The sequence below is a fragment of the Macaca thibetana genome, chromosome 18 (assembly GCF_024542745.1).
Source record: "Macaca thibetana thibetana isolate TM-01 chromosome 18, ASM2454274v1, whole genome shotgun sequence".
Classification (NCBI taxonomy): Eukaryota; Metazoa; Chordata; class Mammalia; order Primates; family Cercopithecidae; genus Macaca; species Macaca thibetana.
The window spans coordinates 59,167,692-59,187,837 of NC_065595.1; the positions used below are offsets into that span (position 1 = coordinate 59,167,692).

Here is a 20,146-nt window from a genome sequence, read left to right on the forward strand (position 1 = left end):
AATGTCGGATTTATGTACCAACTTAATAAACTGAACTGAATTAGTCATGATTGCTATATTATTCTCAGTATGTTAGAAACTATGAAACTTTAATACCGTATCATTATCTCTATCTATAATAAAATTACTTTTTTTTTTTTTTTTTTGAGATGGAGTCTCGCTCTGTCACCCAGGCTGGAGTGCAGTGGCGTGATCTCGGCTCACTGCAAGCTCTGCCTCCCAGGTTCACATCATTCTCCTGCCTCAGCCTCCCCAGTAGCTGGGACTACAGGCACCCACCACCACGCCCAGCTAATTTTTTTGTATTTTTAGTAGAGACGGGGTTTCACTGTGTTAGCCAGGATGGTTTCGATCTCCTGACCTCATGATCCGCCCACCTCGGCCTCCCAAAGTGCTGGGATTACAGGCGTGAGCCACTGCGCCCGGCCAATAAAATTACTTCTACACACATCTAAAGTAGTTCTAGGCGCATAAAGCTGTTGTTGAGATAATTGATTAAAAGAGGAAATCTTCCTTTAAATAAAGAGACTTTTATGAATTACATTGACTTAATTTTATCTGTCTTTTATTTTAATATAAATGCAGCTCAATGAAGAATTACATGTAATTAATTAGCAGCTAGATGCTGTAATACTAACAGGCCTAAATGGTATAACAGAAAAAAAATGTTTTACCATACGAAAAATTCTTTATACCAGAAAAGGTGGACAGAAAGGTAATTTTGCTTCCAAACACTGTTCATTAGGAGCCTTTACTCACCGATTGTTTTCAATTCTCACCTAAATGTAGTCAAATTTTGTTGTGAATATTTCCAAAAGCAATCAATCAAACATTTAATTTGGCAGATACTGTGATTTTTTTGAAAGTGGACTGTGGCCAGGTGTGGTGGCTTATGCCTGTAATCCCGGCACTTTGGCAGGCTAAGACTGGTGGATCACTTGAGGCCAGGAGTTCCAGACCAGCCTGGGCAACATAGTGAGACCTCATCTCTATAAAAAATACAAACATCAGCTGGGTGTGGTGACACACGCCTGTAGTCCCAGCTACTCAGAAGGCTGAGGAGGAGAATAGCTTCAACCCAGGAGGCCGAGGTTGTGGTGTGCCGAGATCACACCACTGCACTCCGGCCTGGGCAATAGAGTGAGACTCTGTTTCAAAAAAAAACAAAAACAGAAACAAAAGAGAGGAAAAAACTCATTCAACATTCGATAGCTATTTATTGATCATCTATCTACTATGTGCCATGCCAGTGTCTGTGCTAGGTCTGGGGAAACAGAGGGGAACAGGAGTAAGATCTAAATCTCATGGAGCTTATGATGGAGAAGACAGAAAATTTTGATGAGTGTCACGATGGAGACAAGGTACTATGGGGTAGGTAGAGGAAGCTAGCAGAGGCATCAGAGAAAGGACCTGCTTAATCTCTAAAGTGTCTGTTTCCTTATCTGTAAAATAGGGAGTGCAGTACCAGTTACAAATTAGTCTGTATTTCATTTATCCTTAGGAAATAAGCAGCATGAGTTAAGGCATCCTAAAAAGAAACGATTATAAATAATTCATAAAGAGGATAAAATATATTGTATTGATAATTAAGAGTTTGCTGCCTTTCAAAACAAATGAAGTGAAGACCAATTGTGGCTTTTTGGCTAAGATCAAGTGTAAAGATGACTGTATATCTTTGACAGGTCAATTGCATACATTCCCTTACTGGAAAAAGAAAGTTGCAGAAATCTAAGAGGTTGTTTTCTTGACAATAATATGGTATATTAGTCCATAACTATGCAGGCTGCTGGCTCTGTCCTGAGCAGGCACATCAGAGCTACTTGATTGTTTTATTTCTAACTGGGTGTTTTTAGTAGATCATCCCTACTTTTAAATTGTGTTTTAGACTTTTAAGTTTGTTTTTTTTCCTCATAATGAAAGTGATACTTATTTTGGAAAAACTGAACAGTATAGAGAAACATTTAAAAAGAAAAACGTATCCATAATTATTTAATTCACTGCTTCAATTTTTTGTGCTTTTTTTCCTGTTTTTTTTTCTATGCATATTGTGCAGCCTGACTCACATTTTGTAATTGTATATCCTGAGATATATGTGTGTGTGTGTATGTGTGTGTGTGTGTGTGTGTGTATATATATATATTTGGCTTATAACTACAAAGTAAGAAACAAAACAAGTAAGAATAACACTATCATTGTTTACTAATATATCTGTGTAGAAAACACAAAATAATCTATGGATGAATCAATAAGAATTTAGTTGATGAATTCAAAATCAATTTACAAAGATCAGTTGCATTTCTGTACACAAGCAGTAGTTAGGAAGTGTACTTAAAAAAAAAATTTACAGGACGTTAAAAAAATATTATGTATCAGCCAGGCGCGATGGCTCACGCCTGTAATCCCAGCACTTTGGGAGGCAGAGGTGGATGGATCATGAGGTCAGGAGATCGATACCATCCTGACTAACACGGTGAAACACCGTCTCTACTAAAAATTACACACAAAAAATTAGCCAGGTGTGGTTGTGGGCGCCTGTAGTCCCAGCTACTCAGGAGGCTGAGGCAGGAGAATGGTGTGAACCCGGGAAGCAGAGCTTACAGTGAGCTGAGACTGTGCCATTGCACTCCAGCCTGGGCGACAGAGCGAGACTCCGTGTAAAAAAAAAAAAAAAAAGAAAAAAAAATATATATCTACCTATCTATATATATATTATGTATCTAGGAATAAATCTTACAAAAGGTATGTAAGACCTTTATGGAGAAAATGATGAAACTATTAATTATGTTAAAAATGACCTAAATAGAGCTACATCATAAAATAAAGTTAAAATTGAATTTTCTTCAAACTTATCTAGAGATTCAAAGTAATTCCAATACAAATTACCTTTTTTTTTTTTTTTTTAAATTTAGAGACAAGAGCCTTGTTCTGTCACCCATGCTGAGTGTAGTAGTGTGATCACACCTCACTGTGGCCTTGAGCTACTGGGCTCAAGCTATCCTCCCGCCTTGGAGTCCTGAGTAGCTGGGCCTGCAGGCATGTGCCAGCATGCTTGGCTAAGTGTTTTTTTGTTTTTTGTTTTTTTTTTAAAGAGATGGGGGTCTCACTATGTTGCCCATGCTGGTCTCAAACTTCTGGCCTCAAGCAATCCTCCAGCTTTGGCCTCTCAAAGCACTGGCATTATAGGCATGATCCTGGCCCAACAGGTTTTTTTAAAAAAAATTTTACTTGAAAAAATGTTTTTAAAAATGTATATGGCCAAGCAAAGAACCAAAAAGAGTCAAGATAATTCTGAAGTAGAAAACATGGGAGACGTTTGTCTCACTGGAAATTAAGAATTTCTTTGTTAATAAGACAGTGGTTTGGGCACAGAGGTAGGAGTTAGTAATTGTGTAATCATCAGAAAAAAATCAAAGACGTGAAGATATTGTAGACAATGAGAACTAGGTTTCTTCCTGTCAGAGAAAGAAGTTACAAATAACTCATATTTTTAAACACAGATTGGTAGATACAGAAATAAAGAGGTATATGTGTGCATTCATGGGTTAATATACATATACATGATTTCCTAGCTCTGTCTGCTGAGTGGGCTTAGGCACAACGACATCCTAGTAGCAATGGGCACACTTAACACCCAGATTTTGATTTCTAAATACCATTCTTCAATACAAGGAATCAGGTTTCTTGGAAAAAAGGTTAATCCCAGTGTTGAGGCAGAAAAATAAAAGTAAACCTAGAATGTCTTATGGTTTCAGAAAGCAAGAAAACAGTATGTGAAAATGGATGATAATATGTTTAAAAAAAAAAAAACAACACAGGAGCCTGCCCGAAGGAGCCTCCAATGGCCAATGCTGGAAAATTTGAGCAAAATAATAATGATCATCAGTATAGTGTTGGAAATAACCCACAGAATAAAATAAAAATGACCTGTATTTATAAATACATACATAAATGAGGAGGAACAGCTTTTCCTTACAGAATTTAATTAACAAACTCTTACTAGTAAATGTAGGGAAAAAATGACAGAAAATCATCATCTTGGAAATACCACAATAAACTGCAGGCAAGATCCACTAATGGATGCAAAAATTAGCAGCTGAAAGTTTGATGAAAACAGGATATTACCATTGCTCAAAATATTTCCACAAGATTTTAAATCAATTCCAAAGAAGAAACCAGTAACTTTACGATGCAGAAACTTGGCAGACATACCTTAATCAAGTGATCAAGGTTAACATCACCAACAATAAAACATCAACCTCATGTACTCCCTGACATGATGCAATCAGGACACAGATTCACTTTTATGGTTTTCTTGCCCAAAACTCAAAACTTCAATTAAATTGTGAGAAAACTCAAACATTCCCTACACAAAACAATTGATTAGTATTTACTTAAGGTCATGAAAAGCTAGGAAAGACTGAAGAAAAGTCATAGATCAGAGGAGATGAAAAGGACATAACTGAATGCATTGTGTGAACCTGGATTGGAACCTGGAACAGGAAAAACAACATGAAGAGAAAGATTGGGGAGATCTTCCATTAACAGTATCATTCTGGCATTGATTTCCTGCTCTGATAATTGTATTCTCTTAAAGTTGTTAACTTTAAGAGAAATTGAGTGAAGGGTTTAGCGAACTCTATGATTTTTTAACAGCTTTAGTGATTGATATAAGCCTCTATTCACATATAATCTACCCATTTATAGTGCATAATTCAATGGCTTTTAGTATATATTCATGGAGCTGGACAACAGTCACCACAATTTTAAAACATTTTCATCACCTCCTAAGGAAACTCCATATATTTAACCCCTCAATTCTTCCCTCAACACCCCCAATCCCCAGGCAATCAGAGTCTACTTTGTGTCTCTATAGACTGGCTTATTCTAGACATTTCATGTAAGTGGAATTGTACAAGATGCAATCTTGTGTGATTGGCTTCTTTCATTTGGAATAATGTTTTCAAGTTTCATCCATGTTGTAGTATGCATCAATACTTTCTTTCTCTTTATTGTTTATATTCCACTGTATGGAATACCACATTTTATTTATCCATTCATCACTTGGTGGGTATCTGGGTTTTTCTGCTTTTGGGCTATTATGAATAATGTTGCAATGAACATTTGTATACAGGTTTTTGTATGCACGTATATTTTCACTTCTCTCTCATTTCAGATTTTTTTTTTTTTTTTTTTGAGACAGAGTCTCATTCTGTCGCCTTGCTCTGTCGCCCAGGCTGGAGTGCAGTAGTGCAGTCTCAGCTCACTGCAAGCTCCACCTCTTGGGTCCATGCCATTCTCCTGCCTCAGCCTTCTGAGTAGCTGGGACTACAGGCACCCGCCACCACGCCTGGCTAATTTTTTTGTATTTTTAGTAGAGACAGGGTTTCACCGTGTTAGCCAGGATGGTCTCGATCTCCTGACCTTGTGATCCACCCACCTCGGACTCCCAAAGTGCTGGGATTACAGGTGTCAGCCACTGCGCCCGGCTCATTTAATATCGCAGTGGAACTGCTGGATCATAGAGTAACTCTATATTTAATCATCTGAGCAACCACTAGACTGTTTTCTAAAGTTGCTGTGCCATTTTAAATTCCTAACAGCAGCGCATGAGGTTCCAATTTCTCAACATATTCGACAATTGTTACTACCTCTCTTTTATGGATCATCCTAGTGGGGTGTGTAGTAGTCTCTCATTGTGGTTTTGATTTGCATTTCTCCAATGGCTAATGATGAACATCTTTTCATGTGTTCATTGGCCATTCATGTATCTCCTTTGGATAGATGCTTATTCAGATCCTTCATCCATATGTTAATTAAACAATTTGTCTTTATTATTGAGGCTTTTTTTTTTAAATTATACTTTAAGTTCTAGGGTACATGTGCACAACGTGCAGGTTTGTTACATGAGCCATGTTGGTGTGCTGCACCCATTAACTCGTCATTTACATTAGGTGTATCTCCTAATGCTATCCCTCCCCCCACCCCTCCCCACAATAGGACCTGGTGTGTGATGTTCCCCTTCCTGTGAGTTGTAACAGGTCTTTGAATATTGTAGATATAGTGCCGTACCAGATAAATGATTTCCAAATAGTTTCCCCCATTCTGTGGCTTGTCTTTTCACTTTCTTCATGATGTCCTTTGAAGTACAAATATTTTAAATTTTGACGATTGTCCGGTTTATATATAAAAGTTTATGCTTTTGGTGTCATATGTAAGAAATAATCATTAATAATCATTAGGTCAAAAACATTTATACCCATTTTCTTCTAAGAATTTTGTAATTGTAGCTGCTACATTTAGGTCTTTGATCCATTTTGAGTTATTTTTTGTATGTGAGGTAGAGGTCAAACTTCATTCTTTTGCATGTGGATATTCAGTTGTCCCAGCATCATTCATTGAAAAGACTATTCTTTCTCTGTTAAACTGTCTTGGCACCCATGTCAAAATTGAATTGAGGTTTATTTCTGGAATCTCAACACCATCTTGTTTATCTATATGTTTATCATTTTGTCATCGCCACACTGTCTTGAGTACAGTAGCTTATACAGTTTACTAGAGCTTACAATGGGGAAGTGAGAGTCCTCCAACTTAAAGTGGGGAAGTGAGAGTCCTCCAACTTTATTCTTCTTCAATAATGTTTTGGGTATTCTGGGTCCCTCAAATTTCCACATGAATTTTAGAATCAGCTTGTAAATTTCTGCAAAGAAGCCAGCTGGGATTTTGGTAGGGGATGCACTGAACCTGTAGACCAATTTGGGGGAATATGGTCATCTTAAAAATATTAATATATCTTCAATTTTATAAATATAAATGTCTTTTCATTTATTTAGGTCTTCTTTAATTTCATTCAGCAATGCTTCATTATTTCAGAGGATAAGCTTTGCACTTCTTTTGTCAAATTCATTCCTATGTATTTTATTTTTTGATATTCTTGTAATTAAAATTTTCTTAATTTCATTTTCAGATCCCTTGTACTAGTTTTGTAACTTTTCGTATGTCTAAAATTATTTTAAAATAAAAAAATTTTAAGGAGGCATGAGCATACCAAATATTTACTGAAGCACATACATTGCAGGTGGGAGTGTAAATATAATCACTTTGGAAAAAATTTAGCATTCTTTGGTAAAATGTAAAATGTTCATAACCTGTGCTCCAACAATTCTATTCCCAGAGAAGCTCTTATATGTGTACCAGCACTGTGTGAAGGAATCAAAAAACTAGAAACATTACAAGTGTACATCAGTAGTAGAATTGTGCTTTTTAAAAGATATGTGATGTATTTATATAGAAGAATACTAACAATCAGTGAAGTGAATGAATTACAGCTACAAACAACAGCAGGAACAACTTCAGGGACATAACATTAAGCATAAAAAATAAATCACAGGAGAATACACAGAATGTAGTTCCACTTAGGTTTAAAGTATATGAAATTAAGCACATATTGTTTAAAAGTTAAGGCATTATGGTAAAACTATAAATAAAAGCGAGGGAATGATAATAAACACAAAATTCAGCGTAATGGTTACCTTTGAAAAGAGAGGGACGTTAGCATCAGGGAGATCCACCAGGGAGGAACAGTTTTCCGTGTTCCTTATTTTGGTGGGTAATGAGTGCTCATTCTATTGTGATTTTTAAAATATCCTTTATAAATGTGATCTATTCAATAATTAAAACTTCTTAAAAAGGGGGAATGTAAATTACCTATCCATGTTTTAGAAACTATTTGAGGACAATAACTCTCCGAAATGCCATCTGACAGATACATCAACAATGAATAGCAACTATTTTAACTTCACATTCTATTTTGACTACTACAGAAATGGAAAGACTAGTGCCATAAATACCTCTTTCCTCTTTAGTTAGATGAATTAGTTGTTAATATTTTGCTACATTTGCTTTTTCTTTGTTACTTTTTATTGTTTTGTTTTTGCAAAATAATTTGGAAATAAGTAACGTATATCATAATACTTTACCCCTAAATCCTTCAATATGCTCTTCCTAAGAGCAAAGGCATTCTCCTATATAACCACAATATCATTATTACATTTATGAAACTGAACCAACATCAGTATAATATTCTTTAATACACAGCCCATATTGGAGTTTCAGTAATTGTCCCAGAGCTGTGTTTTAATTTTTTATATTTTAGTCAAGTATCCAATTAAGAATTAAGCATGGGTTTTGGAGCTGGGGAGAGTAGGTTTGTTAAAGGACACAAAATTTCAGTTAGACAGGAGGAAAAGTTCAGAGAATTGATTATACAACATGGTAATTATAGTTAATAATATTTTATACTTGAAAATTGCTAAGAGAGTAGATTTTAAATGTTCTTCACCACAAACAAATATTAAGTATGTGAGGTAATGGATGTGTTCATTAGTTTGATTTAGCCATTCCATAATGTTTACTTAACACATCATGTTCCATATAAAAATATATATACAATCTTTGTCCATTAAAAAATAAATGAGTTAAGTATCATACTTGGTTGTCATGTCTCTTTATTCTCCATGTTTAAAACAACCAAACAGCCTCCCTGACTTTTCTTTTATCTATTTTTCTTTTTAATCTTTCAAGACGTTATTTTTTAAAACTCAGGCTAATTGTTTTGTAAGATGCCACACCATCTGGATCTGTCTGGAAGCTTCCCTGTGACCAGACTCAGGTTAAACAGTTTTGGCAATTATACCTCATAGGTGACATTGTGTGCTTTTTTGCACATAATGTCAGTTTGTCCCATAACTGGAGATGCCAAATTTTAATTACTTAGTTATGGCAGTGTCTACTGCCAGATCTCTGCATTGTAGAGAGATACCTTTCTCTCTTTGTTAGCTTTTAATCCATAGGATGATACTTTGAGACTTTGTGAATATTTGTTCCCTAATTACTTTTTTTTTTTTTTTTGAGATGGAGTCTCTCTCTGTCCCCAGGCTGGAGTGCAATGGCGTGATCTGGGCTCACTGCAACCTCCGCCTCCTGGGTTCAAGTGATTCTCCTGCCTCAGCCTCCCGAGTAGCTGGGACTACAGGCATGCGCCACCATGCCCGGTTAATTTTTGTATTTTTAGTAGAGATGGGGTTTCACCATATTGACCAGGATAGTCTCGACCTCTTGACCTCGTGATCTGCCCCCTTGGCCTCCCAAAGTGCTGGGATTACAGGCATGAGCCACTGTGTCCGGCCCCCTAATGACATTTTATTCAATGGCTTTAGTATCCATCTTTGTCATAATCAATAATTACATATTGGTACTACAAAGTGGGGATTTTCTAATTCCATCATGTTTCCTGCATTTATTAACTGGCACTCTTCTGTAGAGAAGGCATTCCCCTAACGTCTCACTTCTCCTGCTCCTTTTATTTTTTAGTACTGCTCTGGACTCATGGGTTTTAAAAAAATTTTCAATAGGTTGCAATCCATTGCTATCATTCCTTGTGATGCTCAAAATTTCCAAATTTAGCCATAAATCCCCTCAAGCAGGCTGCTATGTCCTTTTGGCATGCTCCAATCAATCTTTGCACTTTCTCACTTTCTGGCGCAACAAAATGTTCCAGAAATGTTTCCACCTCAGAGCTGGGACAGTGGGGAATGGTGTTAAGAAGCCCAAACCTAAATGCTCCATGTGCTCACAGATAGGCGTCTGAGACCAGCCTGAGCAACATGGTGAGATCTTATCTCTAAAAAAATGTTAGCCAGGTGTGGTGACACGTGCCTGTAGTCCCAAATACTTGGGAGGCTGAGGTGGGAGGATCATCTGAGCCTGAGAGTTCGAGGCTGGAATGAGGCATGATCACGCCACTGCACTCCAACCTGGGCAACAGAGTGAGACCCTGTCTTTCAGTGGACAGAAGCATTTTTCTTTTTTCAAATTATGACTTCACCCTTTTATCGCCAATTTAAACCTAAAATGAATATTTCTTATTTTCCCATTTCACATTTGAAGTTTCTGTCTTTCATTTGAGAACCCTGGTTTTCAACATTAAACTGAAAGCACTGCCAGGCGCGGTGGCTCATGCCTATAATCCCAGCACTTTGGGAGGCCGAGGTGGGTGGATCACGAGGTCAGGAGATCGAGACCATCCTGGCTAACATGGTGAAACCCCATCTCTACTAAAAATACAAAACAATTAGCTGGGCACGGTGGCGGGCGCCTGTAGACCCAGCTACTCAGAAGGCTGAGGCAGGAGAATGGCGTGAACCCGGAAGGCGGAGCTTGCAGTGAGCCGAGATCGTGCCACTGCACTCCAGCCCGGGCCACAGAGTGAGACTTCATCTCATGAAAAAAAAAACATTAAACTATTTACCTGTCTGCTCTCTCCTATGACATACACAAAATAGTTTTAAATGTATCTGTAATACTCCCAATAACAAACACTCTAATTAAAATTTAAGATTTCTTTCCAATCTTTTCCCCCATAGGATATGTCACATTAACAACGTACAGTAAGAAAACTGTTAAAAAATTACTTGAATTAATTCTTTTTGCTGTGTGGTTAATGTTGTCAATGTGATATGCAGTTAGGTTCCTTCATTTGTTTGTATTAAATTTTAAGTTTGCCTTTCCCCATTATTTTATTTTTGAATATATAAATCATTTTCAAGGCTCAAAAGTCAAAATTATAGTCATTCCATACCTATCTCTTCCATCCCATAGATAAACTTTTTCATTAGGCCAGGCACAGTGGCTCACACCTGTAATCCCAGCACTTTGGGAGGCCAAGGTGGGTGGGTCACCTGAGGTCAGGAGTTCGAGACCAGCCTGACCAACATGGTGAAACCATGTCTATACTAAACATACAAAAAAATTAGTCAGGCTTGGTGGTGCATGCCTGTAATCCCAGCTACTTGGGAGGCGTAGGCAGGAGAATTGCTTGAACCTGGGAGGTGGACTTTGCCGTAAGCCAAGATTGTGCCATTGTACTCCAGCCTAGGCCACAAGAGCAAAACTCAGTCTGAAAATAAAAAACAAACAGCAAAAAAAAACCAAAAAAAAAAACCAAAAAAACAAGAATTAAGCATGGCATCAACTGGAAAGGTCGATTCTTTCCCACACAGTGAGAAGATGCTGAATATGCCACAAAGGAGAGTGTGGCCTGAAATTGGGAACATCTGAATGGGTGATTCCAGGATTAGGCAGAGTCCAGGGTATGACGAGGGGGCAGTGGCTGTGGCTATGGTGAAGCAGGGGGCAAATGTGCCTGAGGGTGAGAACGGAAGGTACTGAGAGTTGGGTACTGGCTGGGCCATCCCTCGGATAGCAATGCATGTTCTGGGTTATGCTTGCAAAGAGCAATCTCTTGTGTTTTCTCTACCTCAGGACAGAGTAGTTTCCCAGTACATTCTTCCCGGGCACCTGTTCCCTGTGTCTTAGTCAATGAACAAAAAATACTATCTTTTTTTCTGTTGAAATTTTAAGTGACCAACAAGGGAGTATAAGGTTGGTGAGACCAAAAAAATATGTCTTTATTTTTTTATTAAAAATTTTTTTGTTATTAAAAAAAATAAGAAAATGTATTTTCTTATTTTAATTGATATCTTACAGAAGAAAGTTCTGCCACAGTAAAATATGTTTTTAGAAACTGAGAATGCCGGCCACGCACAGTGGCTCACTCCTGTAATCCCAGCACTTTGGGAGGCCGAGGTGGGTGGATCCCCTTGAGGTCAGGAGTTCAAGACCAGACTGGCCAACACAGTGAAACCCTGCCTCTACTAAAAGTACAAAAATTAGTTGGGTGTGGTGGCGGGCGTCTGTAATCCCAGTTACTTGGAAGGCTGAGGCAGGAGAATCACTTGAACCGGAAAGGCAGAGGTTGCAGTGAGCTGAGATTGTGCCACTGCCCCAGGCAACAAGAGCGAAACTCCGTCTCAAAAAAAAAAAAAAAGGAAAGAAAGAAAGAAAGGAAAAGGAAAGAAAGTGGGAATGCCTTCCTCTCTCTCTTCACTTCCCCTGCAATGTCTACTGCTTCCTTAAAACTGCCTTATGTCCATTTGAATAGAGTAATCTATATATCAGCAGACAAATACGTCTCTCTAGCTTTTGTATAATCATGCATGTGTTAAAGTGTCAGATTTGTGTCATTCCCCTGCCAGGATAACACTTCCTTGCCTGGATACCTCCAGACCCGTTCCCATTTGCTGGGGCTCTCACCAACACCATTTTATAAGCAGGGAGGTGAAAAACGGGCAGTCACTTCCTGTACTTCTCCCTCCCACCTTGAACTGAAATGGGCTTGCATTTGGATGGCACCAGTACACTAAGTATTCTCATTCACAGAATATGGGGTCCTCTGAATTAGAAGAATCACGCTACAACTTCAGAGTTCTAAAAAAATAACACTAAAACAAAAGGATTTCCTATAGTATAAAAATGCTCCTTCTCCACAGATCACTCCAGCAGTTACAAGCCAACATTAGGCAAACTTAAAAGATGTTAAACCCACTTCATTTTTTTTTTAAACCTTCAAATTCTATGATATTTTGTTTTGTTTTCCTTTTTCCTACTCCCTCCCCTCTTTCCTTCATTTCTTCATCTGAATGTGAGCTGAGGTTTCAAATGCTTCACTTTAGTGCTGGGTCTGCAACAACGTGATGGTTTCTATTTTCATCCTTTTACTTTCAGCCATGCAGGCACTGCCAAGGATGTGCCCTTTCTGCATACTCTGGCAGCTCTTCCCTGCCTGGGTGCTTTTCCTGGCAGGCTCTGCTGGAACGCTTTCTTTAGTAAAGGAGGCAAATGCAACCAGGACACAGAGACCTTGGACACTGTTTCTCCTTCTGCCCATCTCTTTCTCCTTCTAGCCCTCCATTCAAACATCAATTGAGCACCTGCTGGTGCCAGGCCCAAGAGAGGCATGAAATGAGGCACTAGGCCTGCAACAATAAAAAAACTGTCCTTGGGCCGGGCGCGGTGGCTCACACCTGTAATCCCAGCACTTTGGGAGGCCGAGGCGGGCGGATCACCTGAGGTTGGAAGTTAGAGACCAGCCTGACCAACATGGAGAAACCCCATCTCTACTAAAAATACAAAAAAATTAGCCGGGCATGGTGGCGCATGCCTGTAATCCAGGCTACTCGGGAGGTTGAGGCAGGAGAATCGCTTGAACCTGGGAGGTGGAGGTTGCGGTGAGCCAAGATGGCGCCATTGCACTCCAGCCTGGGCAACAAGAGTGAAACTTGGTCTCAAATAAAGAAAAAACAAAACAAAAAACTAAAAACAAAAAACAAAAACAAACTGTCCTTGCTCTTAAGGTACTACCTTCTGTGGCCTCAGGCAAACTAGGCTCTTCTCAATTCACATGACGACATATGAGGAAACTAAGTCAGATGATTTCTCAAAAACTTTGTTTTAATACCTATGATTTTAAAGAGTTATTTTATGGATAATCTCCTGCTACTTATTCTACCCGGAACAATTTCTCCTCCATACATTTTAACATGCTTCTAGTCCTTTCTCTTCTATCAATTTGTATGTGTTCCAAGAATATGAAGGTATTTAAATATCAAAACAAATACTTCTTTGGTCAAATTCTTTGGTCAAATAATTGGTCAAATTCTGGTACCTTTTTGAGAGGTGACAATCTTAAAATACTCACTTTAGAAAAATCTGAGGGCATTGAGAAGAGAAAGCAAAGAACCTGTACAATTTCTTCATCTGTCAAAAATGCAAGGCTTTATTTAGGAGCTTGCATTTATTAGGAAAGGTGAAAGTGCAGGTCACTGAAAGATTATTTCAGGAAAAGGCTCTGCTAGATGATTTCGTCACTTCAAACAGCTGCCATGATGTGTTTGCTCAAGCACAATTTGGGATATCAGATCACAAACAGGGAGGCCACAGATGGCAACTGGTACAAGTAAACTACCTAAAAGACAAGGCCCTTCCTCCATGTTATGAAAGAAAAAAAATAACAAAAAATCTGGCTACTGCTTGGTGTGACCAAAAAATAAATGCAGAAACAAGCCAGTAGCTGAGAGATAAAACTCACTGTGGTTTTTGGGAGAGCTGTGAGAGAAGGCATTTGACCTTTTCCAGCTCATCACCTACAGGTCGATATTTCCAATAAGTCATTTTGTAACTTGTCATTCCAAAACTGAGAGTCCAAAAAGAAGACTGCACTGTCAACCAGGCACTTGGGCCTTCAGAGGACATGGACAAAACTTCACATGTCAGTCACAGCCACCAAGAGGGGTTAAAGAGATAGAAACAGGGGAAAATGTACTGTCAGTCAGCTCATTTGACCTCTGGAACATGAGGCCTTCTTTCAAAACTTTTAATTTTAAATTTTGTGAGTACACAATAGGAGTATATATTCATGGAGTATATGAGAAAATTTGATACACGCATGGAATGTGTAATAATCACATCAGGGTAAATGGGGTATCCATCCCCTGAAGCATTTATCCTTTGTGTTACAAACAATCCAATTACAATACTCTTTTAGTTATTTTTAAAAGTACAATCAAGCAAGATTTCTTATCGAGCCATGCTACTCAAAGTGTGGCCTTCTGACACTGGCATCCCTAGAAGCTTGTTCGAAACGCAGAATCCAGGCTGGGTGTGGTGGCTCCCGCCTGGAATCCCAGCACTTTGGGAGGCTGAGGCTGGTGTGTCACTTGAGGTCAAGAGTTCGAGACCAGCCTGGCCAATATAGTGAAACCCTGTCTCTACTAAAAATACAAAAACTGGGAGGGGTGGCACACACCTGTAATCCCAGCTACTCAGAAGAGGCTGAGGCAGGAGAATTGCCTGAACCCAGAGGGTGGAGGTTGCAGTGAGCCAGGATCGTACCACTGCACTCCTGCCTGGGCAACAGAGTGAGACTATGTCTCAAAAGAAAAAAAAAAAAAAAAGGAAAAAAAAAACAAATGCAGAATCCGGAGCACAACCCAGACCCACTGAAGTGGAATCTGCATTTTAGCAACATCCCCGCATGATCTGTATGTAGGATAAAATTTGAGAGGCACAGAATGACAGGTATGAACATATAAACCACATTTTAAGCGCTTCTGGATTTTTCTGCTTCCTATCTGTTTTTAAATATATTGAAAGTAAAATCATTTTTTTTTTGGCAGGGGGGACAGGGTCTCACTCTGTCACTCAGACTGGATTGCAGTGTCTCGGTTCACCACAACCTCCGCCTCCTGGGTTCAAGTGAGTCTCCTGCCTCAGCCTCCCAAGTAGCTGGGATAACAGGCATGTGCCACTACCACCTGGCTAATTTTTGTAGTTTTAGTAGAGATGGGGTTTCACCATGTTGGCCAGGCTGGTCTTGAACTCCTGACCTCAAATGATCCACCCAACTCAGCCTCCCAAAGTGCTGGGATAACAGGCGTGAGCCACTGCCCCCGGCCGAAAGTAAAATTCTTTACTCTGGCAAAAACAGTCATCTTCCAGATCTAAAATCTGCTTGTGAGGGGTGTGTGTGTGTGTGTGTGTGTGTGTGTGTGTGTGTGTTCCTCAGCTAAGGTAATCAGAAGCAACTTGACATTTATAATTTCCTTTTCAAACCTAGTTTACAAAGGCAAGCATTTTACAGCTGTCCCAAGTTTCTAAATTCCTTATAACTTCTTATAATTCTAATCAAATTTTATTTTTGAAAAGGGTTATTATTTACCACAGAGTTGTAACATTTTTTTTTTAAGACTTGTAAAATTTTTGCTCTCTACCTTTTCTGGGAAAAATATTTTTTTCTTTATACTTAAAGTTATTAGGAGTAACGCTAACCTTTTTTTCTTAAAGAATGTCATAGATGACATGGGGGATGGTGTTCCGGTTTCCAGGTTGCAGATGTGCTGATGACGTGCTAAATGGCCAAGAATCCACCTAGGCAAATGAGGCCTGCATGTGGGAGGAGCTCAGGTGGCACAGACGCCATCAACTCATGCAGGGCCATCCTTGCCTTGAGAAAATTTCTCTTCATCAATAAATGACCAGATTCTAGTCCCACAGATTACATCATGAACTTAACGATATCTGGCAAACATGCACAGCCATTTACCCTTGACCTTGAGGGAAAAAGGACAGAGTACTTTGAGGGAAAACTTCAGATAAACCCAAAATAACAAAGTGCTTTTATGATTTTTATTACTGAAGAAGGTTTTAAGCATCCTATAAAAGTTTGGATTAAGCAAAAGAGGCAACAGGATCTGAAGCTGGATCTAGGTGGGCTCCTCTTTGAAAGTTCACTCTTACCTGATTGTCGAATCCGTTGAAGAGTTTGCTGAACCAACACCTCCGATCTGGGGACAATGATGATGAAGTCGACTTTGCTGAAGTGACCGAGGTCCAGGCTCTGGCTGCCACTGTCCGCTATAGCGCACACCTGGGATAAGAGTTTTCTGGCAACTGTTAGCTGCGGTTGATAAATTTGGAAGGTTTCGTTATCTAAATCTAAAATTTAAAAAGAAGTCATAAGAACAAGGTTAATTTACTTCCATAATGGCCACTGTGAATCTCTATGAGGACACATACCACACAGACAGTAATGTAATACACTCTCACTAAGAATTCTCACCTGCTATTTGCACTCTCTATTGAGTTTTAATAGATTTGCCTATTTTTCCTGAAACGCGGATGAGAGGATGTGCTCAGGAGTGGATGTGGCAGTTTTGCAAATGTATTATTTTAAAATTGATTGATTATCTCACAAATGCCTAATTCAATACCCTTATCCCAACCCAGAAGTGGAGGAGACAGACTACACTCTCGCAGCTGGAGCCAGCACTCATCTCTGAAAAGGGGAACATTTCCGGTTTTCTTTAGAAATATCAGCACAGGCCAGTGTCCCAGACCCGACCCAGTCCAAGGAAAGAGGAGGTGCCATAATGAACATAATGCCGAGTCCCCCTGAGCTTTTCTGGATGGCATTACAGTAAACATTTCCTCTTCAGCAAGTCAGTTGCAACATGGTCAGAAATTCCCTTCCCAGGGACTACATAACGTGGGTCATGGAGACACGACCTTCACCTTTCTTCCCACTCAACTCACTTTGCCAGTGCTGTGACCTGGCAGGTCTAGGTGGTTGTGGCCAGCTCCAGTGCTGATGCCTGGACTATCTGAAGACACCTGACTCATGACATAGCCAGCTGGCCACTCAGCAGGTGACGTATTACAAAAACATTTCCCAGATACTCTAAGCAGGTCAGTAGCTTTTTATTGCAAGTAGAATCAAGCAATCAATCTTTCTTATACATGCATGCACATCCACGCACACAATGAAACAAGTTTAGTCAGCTAAACGCGCGAGCAGGCAACATCCAATGCTTCTTTAAAGCGCTGGTTATTATCAGGAACACATGTGGCAGTTTAACTGCAACAGGGCCTAATTAACCTGTGCTAATTAATGTTTTCTAAAATCAAATGCAGCCGAGGCAAAGACAGCCTGTCAACATAGCCCAGTTACCATGGACACTGACAGCAAGTGGAGATTTATACGGACGGTCTCCCTAGTGGTTGAGAGAACCCAATGGAAAAGCCCAAACATGCAACTTTAAATAGAAGCCCAAACAGTCTTTGTACCACAGACTACTAACCAAAATATGTCTTTTAATACAGCTAGGCTGTCATTTCGAAAACATCTTTAAGCAAGATTTTTTAAACAGGGAACCAAGAATGTACTTGGGAATCTGTAAGTCCTCTGAGAATGTTTAAATTCTAAATGTGTTAATAATTCAAAACAGTTAACATAAATACATTTTAGACCATCTGGATGATCACTTTATTACCAAATACCATTGAGAAGTCAAAACATTTTATTGCCTGTATTTGCATTTGTTTTTACAACAGAGCTGACTGCCAAACCATGCTACTTTTATTGCCTGAGACAATCCTAATATATAAATGATACATTCCTATCAAGTGGGGGCCAAGTGGCTGTCAGCAGCAGCTTATAAGGGTCTGTCTCCTATCTATCCTTTCTCCTGTTCTTTTTTCTGTTCTGTCCTATGTCATCCCTGTCAATCAGTGAACTGGGGAAGGACTCTGAACCCAAATGAATCCAGTCTAACGATCAGACTCCTCATCCCTGACACTCCTGCTCTGAGCCCCTGAAGCTTGTTGTAGGGCAGATGACATGTTGGTAGCGCTGTTCTATCTGCCAAGAAACCCTCACTATCCCTGAGACAATGTGTGTTTTACAAGTCAGAGAGTAAGTGAAGGAGCAGGAGCTAGGGGCCCTGCACTGCCTGTAGTGTGACTCTTTCAGACAGTTTCTTGAAGTCCTCTGGGCACAGCTGGTGGAGGAAAATGGGCCAATGTCCTGGAATCTTTCAGAAAAAAAAGAGAGAGTGCTTAAGATAAAGTCTTTGACTTGGATTTTCATTCCAGAAGACTTTTACTAGGAACAAGGCCTTTGATCCAGGCCACATGGGAAAGCATTTTTAATTTGAACCAGGTTTATCATGTAGACAATCAGGAAAAGGCTGTTGTGGTCTATGACTTGAAGAATCCTCAAAACCCTTAGAATGACTTAGTTTTTACAACATCTGTCCTAAGGACTGACTTCCGTCTTTCAGTCTGAGATGACATTACCCAGGTTTTGTGTGGGAATCATAGCAGCAGCCTCCTGGGGTGACACACATTCATTCAGGTCTCCATTGAAAGGGGTAACCACACTGTCTCCTCTTCTTTGTTGCATTTTTTCCAGCAGCTTGTCTAGGTCATCGCCTATTACAAAATAAAGTAGAGATAAGAAGGTTACGAGGAAGGATATGTTTGTTTTATTAACTGCCTGAGTTGGGCAGTCAGGCTGTTCTCAGTAGATTTGTTGGTCAGCCAGAAATGCATATCAGCATTTACACTTGGCCATCTTTATAGTATACTGGTGTCTCTATAGCAAGAACTACTCTCATTGATATAGTGCTTATAATTTACATGCTTTCACATGTTGTATCTCGACCTCCCTAATACTCAAAAGCAGGCAGAATGGGATTAGAAAACTGAGTTCCAGGCTGGGCGCAGTGGCTCATGCCTGTAATCCCAGCACTTTAGAAGGCACAGGAGGATCACTTGAGGCCAGGGGCTGGAGTCCAGTCTGGGCAACAAAGGGAGACCCAGTCTCTACAAAAAATTAAAAAATTAGCCAGGCATGGTGGTACATGCCTGTAGTTCCAGCTGCTTGGGAGGCTGAGGTGGGAGAATCGCTTGAGCCTATGAAGGGGGGTGGTGTCAAGCAGTGAGCTATGATCATGCACTCCAGCCTGGGCAATAGAGTGAGACACTGTCAAAAAAAAAAAAAAAAAAAAAAAAAAAAGGAAGAAAGGAAGGAAAGGAGGGAGGGAGGGAGGAGGGAAGGAAAGAAAGGGAAGAAAGGGAAGGAAGGAACAAATGAACAAACCGAGTTCCAGGGAGAGAGAAACTCTCCCAAGGTCACTCAGTGAGGTTGTGGCTGAGCTGAGACTTTTGAATCTGGTACCAATGTGCCTTCCTCTAGACCCCCTTACTGCTTCCTGTGGTGTCAGTGACAAAATACTTAAGATAAACCATTTCAAATGAAAGATCAGCTGGCCAGCTTGAGCTCCACACTCATCTTGACAAGCTAAGATTTAAATTCAGAAAATCACACAACTAGGGGCTGGCAGTGTTGCCAGATCTTACAACCACTCACCTAATGATGTGGTTTTGAAATGTGATGCCAGGAAACTGACCTTTCCTGTGATAAGCTCATAACTAATTTCTTTCAAAAACTCACTTGTGGTGAGCATGCTCTCTGCCAGAGCTCGGGACTGGTGCTGACCTGCAGGATGGAGGGGAGAAGAGAAAACTCATCAACAGAACAAATGTTGCTGGAACATTACTTATAATGGCAATAACTGGAAACAATCAAAGGATGTCACCATAGGGACTTAGGTTGAGGAAATTATGACACACCAAAAGGTGTGGACAATTATACAGCACTTGAAATATCAATTCTGACTCTAGACAGAAACAGAAATGTTTATAATACAGATGATCAAGGAAAAAAAAATGATGTACCTTATGTTTGTAACTGAAAATATGCACATGTTTGTGTTTAATGATTAAGGAAGGTCCCTGTCCCCAGCCAGGGGCTGTGGGTAACACCACAGCTGCCCCAGGGCTGGCCAATTGGGCAGATGTTCAGGGGCTGAGAACATGTGGGAAAAACAGACTAGGGAAGAGTATGAAAAAC

General features: G+C 39.7%; 2 protein-coding genes across 8 annotated transcripts in view; both read right to left on the reverse strand.

Moving 5' to 3' along the window:
* Positions 1 to 20,146, reverse strand: part of SNRPD1 (small nuclear ribonucleoprotein D1 polypeptide) — a 340,677-nt gene that overhangs the window by 159,142 nt on the left and 161,389 nt on the right. The gene's annotated exons all lie outside the window — the stretch shown is intronic.
* Positions 1 to 20,146, reverse strand: part of GREB1L (GREB1 like retinoic acid receptor coactivator) — a 296,873-nt gene that overhangs the window by 52,306 nt on the left and 224,421 nt on the right. For 6 of the 7 annotated variants that reach the window (XM_050767628.1, XM_050767624.1, XM_050767625.1 and 3 more), the window contains 3 exons: positions 19,604 to 19,732; positions 18,529 to 18,663; positions 16,192 to 16,389 (listed from right to left, as the gene is read on the reverse strand). In XM_050767628.1, the coding sequence (XP_050623585.1) occupies positions 16,192 to 16,389; positions 18,529 to 18,663; positions 19,604 to 19,732 (462 nt within the window). The remainder of the gene's footprint in view (positions 1 to 16,191; positions 16,390 to 18,528; positions 18,664 to 19,603; positions 19,733 to 20,146) is intronic. The other variant, XM_050767626.1, reaches the window with a different exon arrangement.